General features: G+C 43.6%; 1 protein-coding gene across 1 annotated transcript in view; it reads right to left on the reverse strand.

Moving 5' to 3' along the window:
- Positions 1-18,612, reverse strand: part of MYO5B (myosin VB) — a 373,786-nt gene that overhangs the window by 154,451 nt on the left and 200,723 nt on the right. Inside the window, exons 5-7 of the mRNA XM_058277683.2 lie at positions 13,363-13,519; positions 1,792-1,935; positions 253-334 (exon numbers count right to left, since the gene is read on the reverse strand). Coding sequence (XP_058133666.1) covers positions 253-334; positions 1,792-1,935; positions 13,363-13,519 — 383 coding nt within the window. The remainder of the gene's footprint in view (positions 1-252; positions 335-1,791; positions 1,936-13,362; positions 13,520-18,612) is intronic.

Below are 18,612 nucleotides of genomic sequence, written 5' to 3' on the forward strand. Positions count from 1 at the left end.
TTCAAAATAATAATGCCTTCATGTTCTGCAAAACACTTTCCCACCCCTGCCTCATTCTCTCAAACATTTCCCGAGGCAGGCAGCCTGGTAGGATTAACCCGATTTCACCAGCTGGGCGGCCAAGGCTCAGAGAGAGTGAGGTGGTGCCCCCACGTTAGGGGCAGAGCGCCTTCTCACTCTCAGAGCTCCCAGCTGTGCCGCCCACCACAGCAGCAGCCCACACCCAAGGACAGGGGTCACCTGCTTGCTTACTTAGTGCGAGCTCTTTATATTCTGGAAGACTGGCAGCAGCACAGAGCTGGTAAAAAATGTGGTAATTTCTCTCATCATCCGCCTGGAGGAGGAAAAAAGTTAAGCAGTTTTAGAGCAGTGACCCGCAAGATGATTTCTCACCCACTTTAATGCCAGGCTGCTTCGGGTGGTGGAGGCAGGGCTCACCACCCTTCCCGACGTTCTCCTCTGCACCTCTGCCACCTAATTCCTACCTCCAGATTTTTCATTCACTATTATGGGTTCTTCTTACAACCTAAGGATTTTTACTTACCTGATGAAATAAACGTATGCACCCAAGGTATTTATTTCTCCTATGTAGGACACATCAGTGTATCCAACAAACAGGGGTGGGGGTGGTTGGGTGGGGGTGGGGGGTTGGTCAATCAACAAACACTTAGGCAGATTTCCTTGCTGCTTGGCTAATGCTCTGAAGTCTAATTTCCCTGCTGTGAGCTCCCTTTCTCCTTCGGGAGGCTGGAAGTAAGAGCTATGCTCTTGCCCAGGATGTCAGGCTGTATCAGTTGGGAAAGGCTCGGGACTGAGACAGGATATCTACTGGGACACTCACGGCTAGACGTGCCTTAAACTGGCTAAATGGTCTGGGGAGGAGGGAGTGCAGGTGACCTGAGCAAAGAGAAGAGGGCAAAGGAAGAAGGCGGCACTGGGGTGCTCAGGGAAGAGCCAGGCTAGAGCCAGGCATGGCAGCGTACATCCAACACAGCATGGTGCTGGGCCAACAATGAAACCTGCAAAGAGAACAGAGAACTTGGGCAACGAAGGAAAATGAGGAGGGGGAAAGGTGGTTACAAATTCATTAGATAAATAGGCACCAGCACAAAAACAGACATCACCGAGAAACACAACAGCCGAGGCGACTTTGATATCTCTTCAGAAGGCAGCCAAAATGTGAGGAAGAGAAAATCTTTTCAACCAAGGGAAAAATGAGTGCACGGCAGGCTCAAAGCAGAGCATCATTTCAGTTTGGTGATGAGGGGTCAAAAGAGCCAGCTCCTGGAGGAGGGCAGCTCTTGGGCTCATGGGCTGCACTGACCACAACCCAAGGCCAGGATGGGGGAGAGCGAGCAGCTCAGATGGAGGAGACAGGAGGTACGATAGATGGTGGACAGCAATCGAGGACGGAGGCCAGTGAGAAGAGGAACTCCATTTGTTTGAAAAGGAAACTAAGTAAGGGGTCATGCATGATTTTTTTTTTTAATAAGCTGCCAAATAAGGTGGCTCCTGGTGTCTAGCACAGAACTGGCACTTGATAGTACTCAATACGTCTGCTGATTGAATTTAAAAACAAAATCCCATTTAAAAGTAACAATACTGGATAAAGATTTGAGGCCTAAACCATTTGAATAAATATTTATCGAAGGAAGAAAAAGAAAACCAAAAGAAGGACATCCACATCCAGGCTGAAACGACAGGGTGCTCTCTGAGCACAAAGCAGGTAGGGAGCAATAAGTAAGCACACTGCTTATGGGGAACACACACCCACCAAGTCATACCGCTCACCTGAAAGACCACTCTGGACTTTTCTAACAGGTAGGTCCTCATGTTGGCCCCAATTATGTGGTATCTCTTGTCAAAGCCAATTTGAATGTACTTTCCAAAGCGACTGCTGTTATCATTGCGAGTCGTTTTAGCGTTCCCGATGGCCTGCACAGAACAAATGGAAAGGGAGGATTATCTTGAATTTGAGATGATTATGGCAGCACCATCGGTGATATCTTCGCCACCATTCTGTCTCTTCCTTACTTACAGAAGGTCTCTTTATTGGGGTGAAAATGGGTTAAACTTAAAAAAAATTTTTTAAAGCAGCTTCCTTTCCAACCCCCCTATTCCTAAGGATAGCCAATGAGAGTAACAAGCTGATGGGTGGGCTCTTCAGAGGGGCCTAGCCCAGTTGGAAGGTTCACTGTCTTAACTCCTGTCGCCTTCTTTCTTATTACCTGGAACGCACATCATGGCTACAGGCGCCACAGCAATCGTCTTAAGACCATGAGGGAACATAGAACATCACAGGGACTTCAGCTCTGACATCCTTAAGCCACTCAGCCAAGGCCAGTATCCCCCACCTCTGCGCTTCTTGTGAGAAAAATTAACTCTCATGTACTTGATCAGGTCTCCATGACCAAAGCCAATGTTATTCCCAACCAATCAATGATACTTCCTAGAAACAGACTACAGATCAACCCGTCCCCTCCACATCCTATCCCAAGGATAAATCTGGAAGCCGTCACCTTCTCGGAATCGTTTCTTATACAGCAGTAGGTGCAGAGTTCAGAACACCAGAAAATAATTTTAAAAATGAGTGGGTAAATGACTGGCCTTATTGGATGAATGTTCACATTTCATAAAATATATTGCTAATAGATTGGTAATGAATATATTAATAGCTTAACTCCCTATACGTATTTCGATTTTCAGGTGGGTAAAACACTTGAAAATATTCACTATATACCCTGCCCTGATTATGATAGCGTGAGATGCGTCAGGGCTATGGTCCCCCACAGAAACTTTGAACAACAAGCAAAAACTGGCAGAAACATCTTTCTCAAAGCTCCAGAAAAACAGTTATGTGACTGTAATGACAGCACAGAATCAAGAGAAAGGAGACTTAAAAGCTGTAGGATCTCCTGGGATCCTGGCTGGCCCTCCCCCACCCTCTCACCGCCAGCCTGTGCTTCCAGTGCAGGTTCCTGGTCCCAGTTCCAGAGTAGCAGTGTAATCCTTATGCACATACTGGTGACACATATGTATGGCCCAGTCTGGTGGTGGACGAAGGAGCTGAACATTGGTCACACGTCCTCATTGTCACAGCATTTGTCCTGCCTATAAAAGATGGTTCAAAGAGTTTTCCTCCAAATTATGGGAAAAACAGTCAAGTGGCTGCCTGGGGCATGGAGCTGCTGGTTGTAGGATGGACAGTGCAGTGCCTGTGCATAGGAGGAACACATTTCCTAGGGAAGAAGGGACTTACAATGTAAACTAGTGGAATTTCCAGGGCCTCATGTGCATGCCTAAGACAAGACAACCACTGAAGGGACAGGGAGGCCCGTATGCTTTGGCCTGGAGCTTTCCTCTGAACTCACTGTATGGATAACCCCTGAAGGACAGCACTCATACAGGTCAATCTGCAAGTTCTGGGAAAAGTATTTTGATGTTTTCTATTTTTTCCTTTTTTTTAAACATTAGCTCTTGGCATTCAAGAAAAGCTCTGTGACAACATTAGCTGGATACAAACCTAAGGAACAGACACCTGAGAGTCTAAGTTCCAGTGACAACATATTAAAATAACAAAATGTTCAGGTTTCAACTAAACACTGCAAAACATAGAAACAGGAGCAATAGCCCAAGCAAAGGAGAAAATGAAAGCATTAGAAACCATCACTGAGGAGGCCCAGACCTGGGATGTACCAAAGAATTAAAAAATGGTCCTAAATATGCTCAAGGGGCTAAAGGAAAATATGAAAAGGAAAGAAAAATAATAAACACAAAGAATATTAATAGAGAGGCAGAAATTATGAAAAGGACCCAATCAGAGATGAAGACCACAGTGACAGAAATTAAAATTTCCCTAGAGAGGTTCCACAGCAGATTGGAAATGGTAGAAGAAAGAATCAGAGAACCTGAAGATAAGATATTTGACATCATCCAGGCTGAGGAGCAGAAACAAGAAAGAATCAAGAAAAGTACTAAACAGAGCCTGAGAATATACACATTGTAGGAGTCCCAGAAGAGGACAGAAAGGCACAGAAAGAATAGTCAAAGAAATAATGGCTGAAAACTTCTCATATTTAGTGAAAGACATGAAAATACACACCCAATATGCACAACAAACTCCAAATAAGATGGGCCCAAATACATCCATGTCACAGCATATTAAAGTTACACTGTCAAATCAAAGACAGAATTCTAAAAGCCTCAAGAGAGAAGTAATGTGTTATGTACAGGGCAGCCTCAATAAGATTAAGTGCTGATTTCTCATTAGAAAACTATGGAGGCAAGGAAGGCAGTGAGAGGAAATATTTAAAGTGCTGAAAAGCAAAAAAACACCTGCCAACCAGAAACTGTTAAAGTGGCAAGACTATCTTTCAAAAGTGAGGGAGAGGGAAGCGGATATGGCTCAAGCAACTGGGCTCCCATCTACCATGTAGGAGGTCTAGGGTTCTATCCCTGGAGCCTCCTGGTAAAGGTAAACCGGCCTGCACGGCATGCTGGCTAACACAGAGAGCTGGCACAGCAAGATGACGCAACAAAAAGAGACACTGAGGAGAGACAATAAGAGGCGCAGCAGAACAGGGCACTGAGGTGGCACAAGAAATTTGAGAGATTGGTTCCTGGTGCTGCCTAAAGAGAAAACAAGCAGACAGAGAAGAACACACAGTGACTGGACACAGAAAGCAGACAGCGAATGCAAAAAAAATGGGTGGGGAGGGGGGATAAATAAATAAATCTTCAGGAAAAAAAATAAGGGAGAGATTAAGACATTCCTGGAAGGAAGTGGACATGGCTCAACTGGAAGAGCATCTGCCTACCATATAGGAGGTCCAGGGTTCAATACCCAGGGCCTCCTGGCCTGTGTGGTGCACTGGCCCACATGTAGTGCTGCTTCACATAAGCAGTGCCGTGCCATGCAGGGGTTCCCCCTGCATAGGGGTGCACCAGACGCAAGGAGTGCATCCTGCAAGGAAAGATGCCCCACGCAAAAGACACAGCCTGCCCAGGAGTGGCGCTGCCTACACAGACAGCTGACGCAGCAAGATGATGCAACAAAGAGAGACATGGATTTCTGGTACCACCTAACAAAAATGCTAATAAGCAGACACAGAAGAACACACAGCAAATGGACAGAGAGAGCAGACAATGGGGCGGGGGGAGAGAAATAAAAAATAAATCTTTAAAAAAAAAAAAAAAAGACATTCCCAGATAAACAAAAGAGGAAGGTCCCCATTACTACATGCCCACCCTACAAGAGATGCTAAAGGGAGTTCTGCCAGGTGAAAGGAAAAGACAACAGATCAAACTGTATGATGAAATAAAGATCTCCAATAAATGAAATGACAGGGGTAAATACAAATGCAAGTACTACTGTATTTTTGGTTTGTAATTCTACATTTTACTTGCTACAGGTTATAAAAGGTCAATATTGTATGAGAAATCAATAGTTTGTAGTCAATGTATAAACATGTCATCTGTGACAAGTAGTACGTGTTGGTTGGGGGACAGAGGGGCATAGGAACATAATTTGTGTATAGTATTGAAGTTAGTATCAAAGCAAACAAGATTGGTACAGATTTAGGATGCTGAATTTAAGCCCCATGATAACTACAAAGAAAATATCAGAGAATATGCAAGCTCATAGTGAAAGAAATTAAGAGTACAGGTTTCCAGGGGCAAGGCAGGGGAGTGGAGTTAATGAAAAATGGGTATAGGACTTCTGTTTGGGAAGATGGGAATGTTTTAGTAATGGAAGGTGGTAAAGGTACCACAACCACAGAGTGAATGTAATTAATCCCATTGAATGGTATGTTTGAGTGTGGATGAGCTGGGAAAGGTCATGTTGCATAGATGTTCCACAATTTAAAAAAAAAAAAAAAGAGCAACTAAAGAGACAATGACAAATGCCATACATGATCCAGGACAGGCTCTAACAAGGGACAAGAGAAGGCTTAAAAAGCCATTATTGGGACATATGAAAAAACTGGAATATAGATTTAAAGCTTCATATCAGTGTTAAACTTCTTGAACTTGATAACTACACTTACATACACCCAGGCATTCAGAGACTCACACCCCTGGAACCCATCATCATCTCGGCAGAGATTAAAAAATGGTCAGGGGAAACGGACTTGGCCCAGTGGTTAGGGCGTCTGCCTACCACATGGAAGGTCCATGGTTCAAACCCCGGGCCTCCTTGACCCATGTGGAGCTGGCCCACGCGCAGTGCTGATGCGCGCAAGGAGTGCCACCCCACGCAGGGGTGTCCCCCGCGTAGGGGAGCCCCACGCATAAGGAGTGCGCCTGTAAGGAGAGCCGCCCAGCGCAAAAGAAAGTGCAGCCTGCCCAGGAATGGCGCCGCCCACACTTCCCATGCTGCTGACGACAACAGAAGCGGACAAAGAAACAAGACGCAGCAAATAGACACAGAGAACAGACAACCAGGGGAGGGGAGCGGGGGGGGGGGGGGGATAAAATAAATAAATAAATCTTTAAAAAAAAAAGGTCAGGTCCTTCAAAGCACCCAGGACAGGGCACCATTCCTACTTCAGCGAGTCAATTCTGCTTAGAGGGCGGCAGGGTGGGCTGTATTCCCTAAAATCTGGGTAAAAGAAGTTACCATTTCCCAGGTCTCCATCATCAGCCAGGCCCTGGGCTGGACCCCTCATAATCTCATTTGAACCTTGATATATGTATCATTAACTTTCCTCATATGTGGGGACTCAGGCTCAGAAAGGTTAAGTAGTTTGTCCAGGAGCGTGTGGCTGTGAAGTAGCAACACCAAGATACAAATCCAGGTTTTCCAGGGCCCAAAGTCTGTATTCAATTCCCTGGGTTTCAGTGCTTCTCCATTCACTGTCTCCCAACTACTCTACTCACCCATCAGGAAGGAAACCAAAACTACCATACAGGAGGTAACTTCTCATGACTCAATAAATACCCACGTCAAATTAGAGGATAAAGCAAAAGTGACAATCCTCACCTTTATCTTTTTATTGGGGGGGGGGGCAGGGTTCTCAGAGGATGCTAGGGAAGCAACTTGCTTTGAGAACTAGTCAATAAGGAAGCAAACATTTATCCTAACTTTCCTGTATAAAGTGTATCTCAGGGTAACTAAATAGTTGGTGAGGGGAAATTTCTCTCCTTGGACATAATTCAGTTAATAAATACAGAGGGAATGATACTATGATATCACTATTTTGCAACTTCCAATGAATTAAGGGATCTAAGCATAATTAAGGGATTCTGGACATCAAAAAAAGAGACAGCCAGAGATCCTATTAAAAAAAAAAAAAAACCAAGCTTGAATCTAATTAAGCCTCCAAATTTTATTCTCATTTAAAGAAATACAGGGGTTAAAGGGACACATTAGCATCATATGGGTAAAATCAGCAAAGACCAATTTGTGGAAAATTCTAAAGCACAAAATCTAGTTTCTACAAATAAATTTCAATGTCAAATTTTTAAAAATAAGTTTCAAAAAGGAAGAGGGAATCTGTTAATTAAAAGCTTAAGAGATATCAATTAAAAGCAGTATATGGATCTTATTTAGATTCATATTTAAAAAATCAAACTGAACACATCCATAAAATTAACTTTAAGTTGTGATAATGGTATTTGGTTGTTTAGGGGAAAAAAATACTTTTTAGAGATACAAACCGAAATATTTACAGGTAAGTTATATGATGTTTTAGATTTGCTTCAAAATATTCCAGTGGGGAAAAGGGAAGTGAGGAGTATTTAGATGAAACAAGTATGGCTTTGAGTTGCTAAGAGATGGGAATGGGTATATAGAAGTATATGACACTGTTTTCTCCACAGCTGTATATGTTTGATGTTCTCTATAAGGGTTTGTTTGTTTTGTTTTGCTTTTTTAATGCTTCTCATTATTCCCTTTGCACACAGAGGTACTGGGGCTTCAGACTTGCACATAGGAACTCCACTGTTATCCCAATTGAAAATGGACTAAATACTACATTCAGACTGCTTGTCCACGAAAACCATTACCGAAAAAATTAAATTTCAACTTAAACACAATTTTTAGATTATGAAAATGAAACTAATAACTTTGAGGGAATTATTCAGGTAACATTCCCCAAATTCCCTACTCTTACACACAATGAGTCTTTCAGATGAATGTTTTTGACCAGTTTGCAGGAATTTTAAAGATGTTTACCTCAATTGAGGCATTTTTGTCCTACAAAGCTGCTGTATAATATTCAAGTTAATGGATATTAGAGAATTTTCAAAATTATAAAGTGGCAAATGTAAAGAACAGTATACAAAATGTAAATATAAAAAATGTCCAGTTTCCTCTGAAAGTTATTAAATGGTCTACCTAGATGATACAATCAAGTGCCAGCTCCCCACCTCTGCCACTAGCACAGCATAGAAATCGCCTCATTTCTCTGAACCTCATTTTCTGAATTTGTAAACTGAGAAGACCCTACCATGCCTGAGACCACTCCTTGAAACAGCTCAGGGAAACCTTGCCCAAGGTCAAAGACCACTGCCCAAAGATCTATCCTCCTTACCTCACCAAGCTGCTTTGAAAAGTGATATAATGGATCTAGATACGTATGTCAATAATATGTGAAAATACCCACAAAAGGAAGGGATTGTGTTATTACTACCAAACTCATAAACTCTCCTGCATGAGGTATTTCCAACATGTATGCATTACATAGAGGGGAGATTATAACATGTAGTTCTTCACCTTTTAAACCATTGCTGGATTTTGTTGGTTGCCATTGTCTGAGGAAATGTTTTATGCATGAGGAAAGTAAGTTTAGTTGTTAGAGATGATTAAAAGAAAGAAAATAGACCCTGAACTTCCCTTAGTCCATCCAGAAGCAGATATGGTGCTAGTCAAAATATTGAAAAATAGACAAATAATATGAACAGGTAATTCATATGGCCAATAAACATAAGTTACTCAATCTTGGTGGTAAGTACGGAAATGCACACTGAGATGAGAGCCTATCAGAATGGCCATAACCAAGAACTTTGATACTATGAAATGATAAAGATGTGAAGAAACAGGAACTTTTATACACTGCCAGTTCAAATGTAAACTGGAATCATTCTAAAGAATAATTTAGCATATCTAGTAAAACTGAACATGCACACATCTAACATTGTACAAATGGACATGCACAAAAAATGTCCAATGCATTTATTTAAAAGTACAATATAAATGTCCACGAGTAGGAAGAAGAGATAAGTAAGACATACATTCATACAATGGGATACTATAAAGCTGTTCAGATAAACTACAGCACGGTTCATGGATGCACTTTTTAAAAATACTGCATGAAAAGCAAGTTGCAGAATGGCTGGTAGAATATGATATCATTTGTATATGATACAATAGGACAACCGTCTTTGTTGTTTATGCATGTACAAATATGTAGGAAAACAAAAGTGGACTGGAATAAATAATTTCAAGATAATTGGGATTGTGCAATAATGAGGTATATACCAAGTAGTGTGGAAGCACAGAGAAAGGAACTATCAGCCATGCCCAGAAGAATGGGAAAGGCTTTAAGAAGTAAAAATTGAGGTGGATCTTAAAAGGGTAGGGGAAGGAACAGGGGTATGTTAAAGAATGGGCAAGTCTGGAATGGCTATAGAATGTTGGTACATGAGAGAAAACAAGAAGAGAGATCTGAAAGCGAAGTCCTTAGATTCTTACATATGCACAGATTCTTAGATTCTTATATTAATGGGTTTCTTGATTGTTTCCTTAAGGGCAGGGGAAACACCTCAAACTCTGAAAATTACATAGCTGATCTTAAGTTTTTTTGCCTTTGCTCACTGTAATCTTATCCCCTATCCACCTTCTGGCTCCCAGGATAAAGGGAAGGTCCCTATGATTCCTGGAATTGTATGCTTGCAGATTTCGGTCACCCCCAAGCAGCCGTGTAAGCCCTGTGGCCTGGACTTGGGCTCTAACAGGCTTCTGCTCTAACAGGCTCTTGATTAGCAGTGTTCTTTTAATCAGTGCAGGCTTGTGCACAAACTACTCCTGGGATGCTGACAAGCTCTTAAACAGACTGGGGTCAGAGAGCTCTGGCACTGACAATAAATCATCCCAATCCACTCCAGCCAATTCCAATCCATTCCTGAGTCGCCTTTAATTCCAACTACTGCCACTTAGTGCAGCCCATGGGGAAATCCGCCTCTGCAGATCACCCTCCATGCTCAGTCTCCCTGGGAGGTCTATAGCGGCTGGGCTGCAGAAATAATGAGATGATGACATGACCACAGTTGATTGCTTCATTGGGAGGTGCCATCCTTCCCCAGGATAGGGGCCATCAGGAATCAGTTGTCCCTTGATGAAGACCTGCCTTGCGTCCGTTATCATCCTCCAAGGAACCACAGTGCTGACTGGGCTCCTGGATGCAAGGGTTCAGTTAGACTCAACACCTCTGAGAAGTTGGGTTCTCAGACTTGCGTGGTACAAAAGCCTCTCTTCCCCTGTTTGGCAACACTTTCTAATTCCACCTAGAAGTTCTTCCAGGATACAGTTCTTCCATTCCATGTTCACAGGCAAAATTTCTCTCAAATATAATGCTTAACAGTTCAAGGGACAGTCCCTGTGATGGCAAAATTACACAGGTGACAGGAAGAGCCTTCAGGACTTACCCAGATAGTTTCCAAAATACTGATTTGCACAAGGCAGAAAATTAACGTTTTGAGCCCAAACCACTCTAGTACATTTACACGATTATAGGATTGGGCTGGTTGAGGTAGCTATTCCTTCTTTTTCAGACCTTAGCAAATGGACCATACGTATGCGTATTTGTGCATACGCATGCTGCTCACAGGCTTCTCCTTGGCAAGGTGGCCTGCCTCCCAGCAAACTACGAGCTACTCGGGCCATAAAGGACACTGCAAGCCCATCATCTAAGACCACAGCAATTTAAAAAGCATTTCCCCGTGTCTCCTATATGTCTGAATAATGCCGTGATCCATCTCTACTAAATCCTTGACTGATGAGTACTCCGTTCAGTCTCCAGAGATCAAACAGGTTCCTTCCCTTCTTTATTTTGCCTAGAATAACTACCTACTCTATTTCTGAAAGAAATGGTACCCTGTGTCTTTGACATCCTACTGCGTAAAGATGAAGTGAATTTTAAAACCCGGGGGCAGAGCGGAAGCTGAAAGCCTGGTTTTATTCAGTTTTGAGGTTAAAACAAGACAGTAATTGGAGAGCGCTGCCTCAAAGTAGATGATGGAGGGGAGGCTGAGGCCGTGGTCCAGGAACGACTTCTGAACAGAGGCCACCCCAGGCATGCGATCCAGGCTTAGCAGAAACACTGTGAGTGAACAGGTTACCAGAAAAATGTTCACAACATTTTTGGGAATTAAACAAAACATGTAAAACCATCTAACACATCTGCAGCCAAGAAGACAAGTGTGCAAAATGTTTAATGATACAGGGACAAGGCTTATGTTACAACATTAAGTGAAAAAAGCTGGAAGGAAATATACCAAAATGTTGAATGTTTATCAGCAGGCTGTGCGATTATGGGGGATTGTGTCCTTTCAATCATTCATATTTTCCTACTATTTTCCAGTGAGCCCTCTGCACCTTTTTCTTTTTTTTCCTTTTTTAAGATTTATTTATTTATTTTTATTTCTCTCCCCTCCTCCCCCAGTTGTCTGCTCTCTGTGTCCATTCGCTGTGTGTTCTTCTGTGACCGCTTCTATTCTTATCAGCGACACGGGAATCTGTGTTTCTTTTTGTTGTGTCAACTTGCTGTGTCAGCTCTCCATGTGTGCAGCGCCATTCCTGGGCAGGCTGCACTTTCTTTCGCGCTGCGGCTCTCCTTACGGGGCGCACTCCTGGTGCGTGGGGCTCCCCTGGGGGACACCCCTGCATGGCAGGGCACTCCTTGCGCGCATTAGCATGCACATGGGCCAGCTGCACACGGGTCAAGGAGGCCCGGGGTTTGAACCGCAGACCTCCCATGTGGTAGGCGGACGCTCTGCACCTTTTTCTTAGGTCAGGGACTCTCAAGTGTGGCACCTTAGATCAGCAGCATCAACAGCACCGGTAACTTGTTCTTGGGCTCCCCCCAGACCTTCTCATTTACTCTGGGGATAGAGTATACAACGTGCACTTTTAACAAGCTCTCCAGGTGATGCTGATGCATGCTCATGTTTGAGAAACACTATAGTATTTGAGAAACACTGTAAATACTTGAGAAACACTGTAGAAGTTTTTCCAAATATTTGAGAAACACTGTAAAAAGTTTTTCTTATTTGGTATAAATGCCTTCATTTATAGTGACCATTTCCCAATTCAAATTACAGCAGATAAAAAAATGTGCTTTTCTAAAATTCTTAAGTCAATAGGCAGTGTCCTTTTACTCAGATAACACAACTCTGTAGGCAGGAGGTTTTGCCTGGATAATTAACGAAATGATAAAACCAAGACTCAGAAACTACTCCTGCACTTAGCAAAGGAAGAGAGAGGGAGAGGGGACCTGGAAAGGTCCAGCTATGTTCCTGCTGCCCCCAGCTGCAAAATAATCTGAAAGACCAACTGCCTTGGTGACTCATGCCTGAGAAAACAGCTCAGGGCTGTTCAGCAAAACCTGATGCTATCTTGGCAGCCTGTGGCCTCAGCTGAATTTCTGTCCCTAAACATGATCTAATTTGTTAGACAGTATCCTGGCCCTGCACTTGCATCAGCTGCTCTGGGCCCCTGCAGCCCAGACCCCTCTTATGAAGCCCTGGCTACTACAGGAGGAACAAATATGCAGAGAGGACCTACCCTGGCCTGCCAGGTCAAGCCATCATGGGAACTTGCTTTCTGAGACTCAAAAGATGCTATTTTATCACATACCATTTGCCTCCACCCCCACCCCCCATGATAAATATCCAAATAGCTTTTGGAGAATACAACGAATATTCTAGTCTTCCCCACCCCTCCATGACAGCTGCCTTCCTGAGTCTCGGATGGCCCTCCAAGGTCTCGAATGGTGTTGGCACATGATGGCAGCAGGGAACGGGAACAGCAGCAGTGGTGGGGGTAGGTGGGGAAGGACCGTGACTCCAACATTCAAGAACCCGGTGGAGTCGAAACAGGTGGAGCACATGAGGAGGACACTCTACCCCAATCCTGGGGCCCTGAAGGACACAGCCAGGCCTGAATATTCTCAAGTCCACAGTTTTAGATGCACCTCTATAATTTTTTCCTTAACAGTGTCCAATGAGCTCTCAGGGAGAGTAACTATGTGCATTACTTCTAAGGATTCCTGGGATCAGTCATGGCAGGCTGGACATCCAGCAATCTTGCTGCCAGCAGGAGAGCCTCCAGCCAGCAGGGCAGGGACTTTTGGAAGGCATTACCTCCATGATGGGACTGGATGCCAGGACCTTCTCTTCGATGTTGGTTTCACTGGCTGAGCCACCAACTGTGGCGAAATAGCGCATGGCATACTTGGCTGACACCGTCTTCCCAGCTCCAGACTCCCCACTGACTATGATGGACTGGTTCTTCTCATCTCTGGAAGGGAAAAGGCTCTGGTCAGTTGTTGGCCATGGAAAGGCTCTGCTGTTTGTTGACAAGGACCTCAGCCTGATCGGGAATCTCTCTCCCTCTCTTAGCGATAAATTTGGAGGGAAAACATAAAACCATTCTGCCCTCCCTCACATACCCACAATTAAGACCTGGGTATGCAGGAGGAAAAGGAAGCCCTGGAATAGGGACTACGGACAGCACATAATCCTCTTCATGACCCAGAGGAAAGGAGATGCAGCCAGCTGGCCACCTCTCTGAGGGCACTGTCCCCATGTCACCCCTTCACCTCCTCTGAGAATTTACAAACACTTTCAGTTTGTAGTCTCATCTTTGCTTCTGTAACATGACCATCTTACACCAAAGTATAAACTGTATTTTTTCAAGAACAAGGATCTTTTCTCCTCCTCTTGTATTTAAGCCTAGCATGCCACCACAGTTCTGACCTGTTTTGTTCATACACATCTATCACAAATGGCAAGCTATTGACCACAAGGCTAATGTTGCCTAAAGCATCCTAGAAATTTGATAAAACCACTATAATTTGCAATAAGAGAGATGTGTGTTAGACTAAATAGAAGCAAGGAAAATATTCTATATCAGTCAGTCCAATGAAAACTCATCTATATTTACCCCTTTAAAACATACAGTAGGACAGTCAAGTAATGGGAAGGTCTCCAGGCAGAGTGAGGACAAGTGTTTAAGCCATAGTTTTGGGAAATGAATGGCTTATAAGGGCTATACCCAACCATCTACCTTCAGTTCACATACCCACTGCCAAGAAGACACATTTTTTGCTTCAAATTCCTAGTGCTTCTAACAATGCCTGGCACAGACTATATATTTCAATATACATGCTTGGGACTACAAGTGCCATAAAGATGAATTCATCTAACTCCCTTCTTTCCAAAATGAGGACATTGAGAGTATAAAGGTAGACTTAGAACTTAGGTCTCCTGGAACCAGCCCAATGTTCACATTCTTTACACCAGTTCCTGGAATAAAGAGTATAAACATTTTTTTTAATGTTTATTTAGATTTTTAAATTTTGAAATAATTTCAAACTTGCAGGAGAGGTATGAAAATAATACAAACCCCACACAGAGAACCCCAACATACACTCAACTCTCCAGATAACCAGATTCACCAATGTTAACATCTGGCCACATCTGCCATATAATTCTATCTATCAAGCCATCTATCAATCCATCATCCATTTATCCATCTGTCTACATATCAATCTATATAACTATTTTCTGAAGAGATACCACTGGGGAGGTCTGGCCTGTCTTGCTAATTACCAACACAAGTAGGTTGTGGCTTACAACACAGATGAATGAATGGCAAAGGGGGAAAGAGTAGGTGGTCTCCTCTTCTGACCTGGGCCAATAGCTAAGAAGCTGGGAACAGGGTTACAACAAAAGGGAAAGTGCCCAACTAGAGATGGAGTAGACAGAAAAAAGGTAACAGGGCTGCAGGTGGGAGCACCAAGGGGAGAGCCATGTGTGGTGGCTGGGCTAAAGAAACCAACCATCAGCTGTTCTACAAGGAGCTGTGAGAAAGGTCTCAGCTCACATAGATCATCATCAAAGGGGAAGGACCGGAGTCAATATAGGTGGCTAGAAGACACTGTTGAGAAGCTGAAGCTGAAGATACACATCTCTCAAATTTGCTATACAACCAATTCCTTGAAATCTTCTGTAGAAACCTACTACTATTCAAGGGATGGAATACGAAGTGACTATCTGAGATCCCTTGTAGTTTTAAGGTATTATTTTTGTCAACAGTGTGTTTCTCCTTGTTCTTGTGAAATGTTTACATTAAAAGGTGGCCTCTATGAGAAACAGATGCGGCACAAGCAATTGGGCTCCCGCCTACCACACAGGAGGTTCAGGGTTCAATGCCCAGGGCTTCCTTGTGAAGACAAAATGGCCCAAGTGGAGTGCTGCCCCATGCACAAGTGCTGCCCCACACAAGGAATGCTGCCCCTTGCAGAAGTGCAGGCCCATGTGGAGAGCTAGTGCAGCAAGATGACCCAACAAAAAGAGACACAAAGGAGAGACAATAAGAAACACAATAGACTAGGGAGCTAAGGTGGCTGGTGCAAGAAAATGATCGCCTCTCTCCCATTCTGGAAGATCCCAGGATCAGTTCCCAGAGCCACGTAATGAGAATACAAGCAGACACAGAAGAACACACAGCAAATGGACACAGGGAGCGGATAATAGAGGGAGGGAGGATAAATAAATAAATAAATAAATAAATTTTTTAAAGGCAGTCTCTAAAGAAGTTTTTGAGTGTCTCTATCTCCCATTCCAATCTATTCCTTATTTAAATGTTAGGTTACATCTGCAGGACCCTGGAGACAAGGACGGGTGTCAACAACGCCTCTTTTCACCAGCAACTCCTTCAAGAACTGCCCAGAAGCACAACCATCCCAGGTGACCAAGAACATTAAGGTGGCTCTGGACCGCTGAAATGGACACAGGTTTGATGCCATCTTTAAAACTCCCTGTATCTGCAACAAGGAGAACTGGATTGCAAGAGTCACACCCCAAGTCTGTGTGTTTAACCTAAATAGACGGCCCAGGATGTGTCTGCACCTTAGTCAGCAGAAGGCCAACGGGAATGGAGAGGTATGTGCTGCCCACAGTACTTAAGGATCCTGGGACACAAGTGGATGCCAGGTCAGAAAGAATCAGGTCTGCAGGAGGGAGTGCGGCCAGGCTTCCTGCAGCAGCATGGACACGCAGGAAGCTGGTCTGCAAGGAGACCCAGGCAACAGTACATTTGGCACAGACAACTAACGAGGCACAGACTGGTGACACTTGTCACTTTCTACCTGCAGAGTCAAGATGGGAATTGCCCTGCACATAACTGGGAAGTGACTGAAAAGTCACTCTCAGGAAAGAGAAGAACTCATACAAGGGGCAAAAGTTTGAGGGGAAAGAGGCTATTCTAAGGTTAAGTGGCCTAGGAAGTCAAAAGGGGGCTGGTTTACGTGACAAAAAAAAAGTGTCAGGAATTCAAAAGGAGAAAGAATCAAGGCAGGGAAAAAATACCTGGTGGGATATAGAGGCAAATTTTGGAATAATAATAGTGTATATATATGACCAAGATATCAGGGGGTATAAATATGCCCACATTAAAAAAAAAAAAAAAAAACTTGAGGCTCTTGGGCATGAAAAGTGTGGGAAACAGCTGTTGGTCCTAACTGCTCCCTAATTTGGTAGATATTAGACCTGATGCTGACATGTAGGTTAAAGTCAGATAAATTCACCTTCTCATAGATTAACAAGTACCTTTTAAGGTAAAATTTAGACCAATTTAAAATATTAAGAAAAACTGATGATTTTTATTTAGCTCCATTACCATGCTTTTGCACACACTCTCATCCCCAGCCCACTACAGGGCTAGGTGCACATTAGGTTTACTATTTGTAAAAGCCCATAACTTAACCTCAAGGGATAATGTGCAACAGTGCTCTCACCTTGTACTATACATATTAGCTTTCCCTCCAACTGACTGGAGAACTGGAATCAAGAGTGTGGGTGTCAAAAACAGACTTGAATTTTAACCTTGATTGCACCACATGTAATTTTACAGAAGGTACTTAACTTATTTCACCCTCACATTACTCCAGCTCGTTCTCTTATGAACTTGACCCCCAACTATGTCCATGTTCTTCTGAGTGGTCTACTTGATTTAGAAACTCTAGGTCTCCAATTCATCCTAACACTCCTGCCAGATTAAATTCCTAAAGCACAGCTCTAATCATCTTCTCCCGCCCCCTCCCCCCACACTTAAAAGCCTTAAGTAACTACTCAGTGTTTATCAAATAAAATCCAAACTCCTTACCCGAGCATCTGAAACCCTCTATAAGGCATATCCCTAACCCTAAAACCCCTAACAAGTAGGCAGCAAACAGTGGTACACTTAGACGACACTAGGCTTTTAGTCTAAGGATCTGGCCTAAGTCCTGGTTCTGCCATCAGCAGGCTCTCTGTAAGCCCCCTGGGCACACTACGCAGGACCCTCTCATCTCACAGATGTGCTTCAAGATTATTTGAGATGACGTCTACACGTGTGAGGCCATGATATTGCACTTCAGCCAAATTGGACCACTTGATCGTCCCTGAAGACTGCACGCTTTCCCACCACTGCTGTTTACGGCAGTATGGTGTTCCCTTCACCTGAGAGCACCTTCAGTGGGTACCCTTCTACTGAAGTCCTGCCCATGCCCAAGGTCTATTCCTTCCTGACTCCTTACTCCAGCATGGCAGCAGGATATTAGTTCTTCATCTTCTAAAGTTTCACACTACTTGCTTTATACCACTTGCAAGACATTGCCCATTTTACCCTCTATTCACATCAGTTCTAGTTCCAGGTTGGTCACTTGACTTGCTGTGTGACTTTGGGTTGCCTCTTTTTCTCTGGGCCTTCATCTCTAAAGTAAAGGGTTATGACTAAACTCCCCAGGTCTATTCTAGTCTGACTTTCTATGATTCCATGGCTAGGATACTAACAGGAAGTATGTCTGGTGAAACGGTCCTGCTTTCAAATTTTGGGTTTTTAGAGTTGGTTGTGGAAGACAAATTATAAGTATGGAATCCTACCCAGTGTCCTTCAGAAATAAAACTAATGCATGGCTCCATCCATTCAGTCTCATTACAGAGACTAGTTAGCTGGCAACTTGAGTCAGAATGCTTTTCAATAAAGCCTTTTCTCTTGAGTCCAGTCAAATTCCCTTTATTTAGAGAAAGTAAACCATGGGCAAGAAATTTAGTGCACAGGCTGTCTTTGGTTATGTACCACCCCAGAGAGGAAGACACCCTTGAAGGCAATAGCAGAGGATCTGTGGTAACAAACTCATCCATTCTCTAGCTTCCAGGCAGAGCACTGACAACCAACAGGTACAGAGACACATGCAGCCCCTCCCCAGTTCACACTGGCTCCCCGTCTTTGACACCTGGAGAGGAGTGATTTAACTGTGCTAAATCATCCTACTCCTCTGGCAAAAATTTCCCACCAAAGCACTAGAGTGGCTTTAAGCTCCCTGGCTGGGCAAGGTCACCCACACC

This window comes from Dasypus novemcinctus, chromosome 16 (assembly GCF_030445035.2).
Source record: "Dasypus novemcinctus isolate mDasNov1 chromosome 16, mDasNov1.1.hap2, whole genome shotgun sequence".
NCBI classification, from domain to species: domain Eukaryota; kingdom Metazoa; phylum Chordata; class Mammalia; order Cingulata; family Dasypodidae; genus Dasypus; species Dasypus novemcinctus.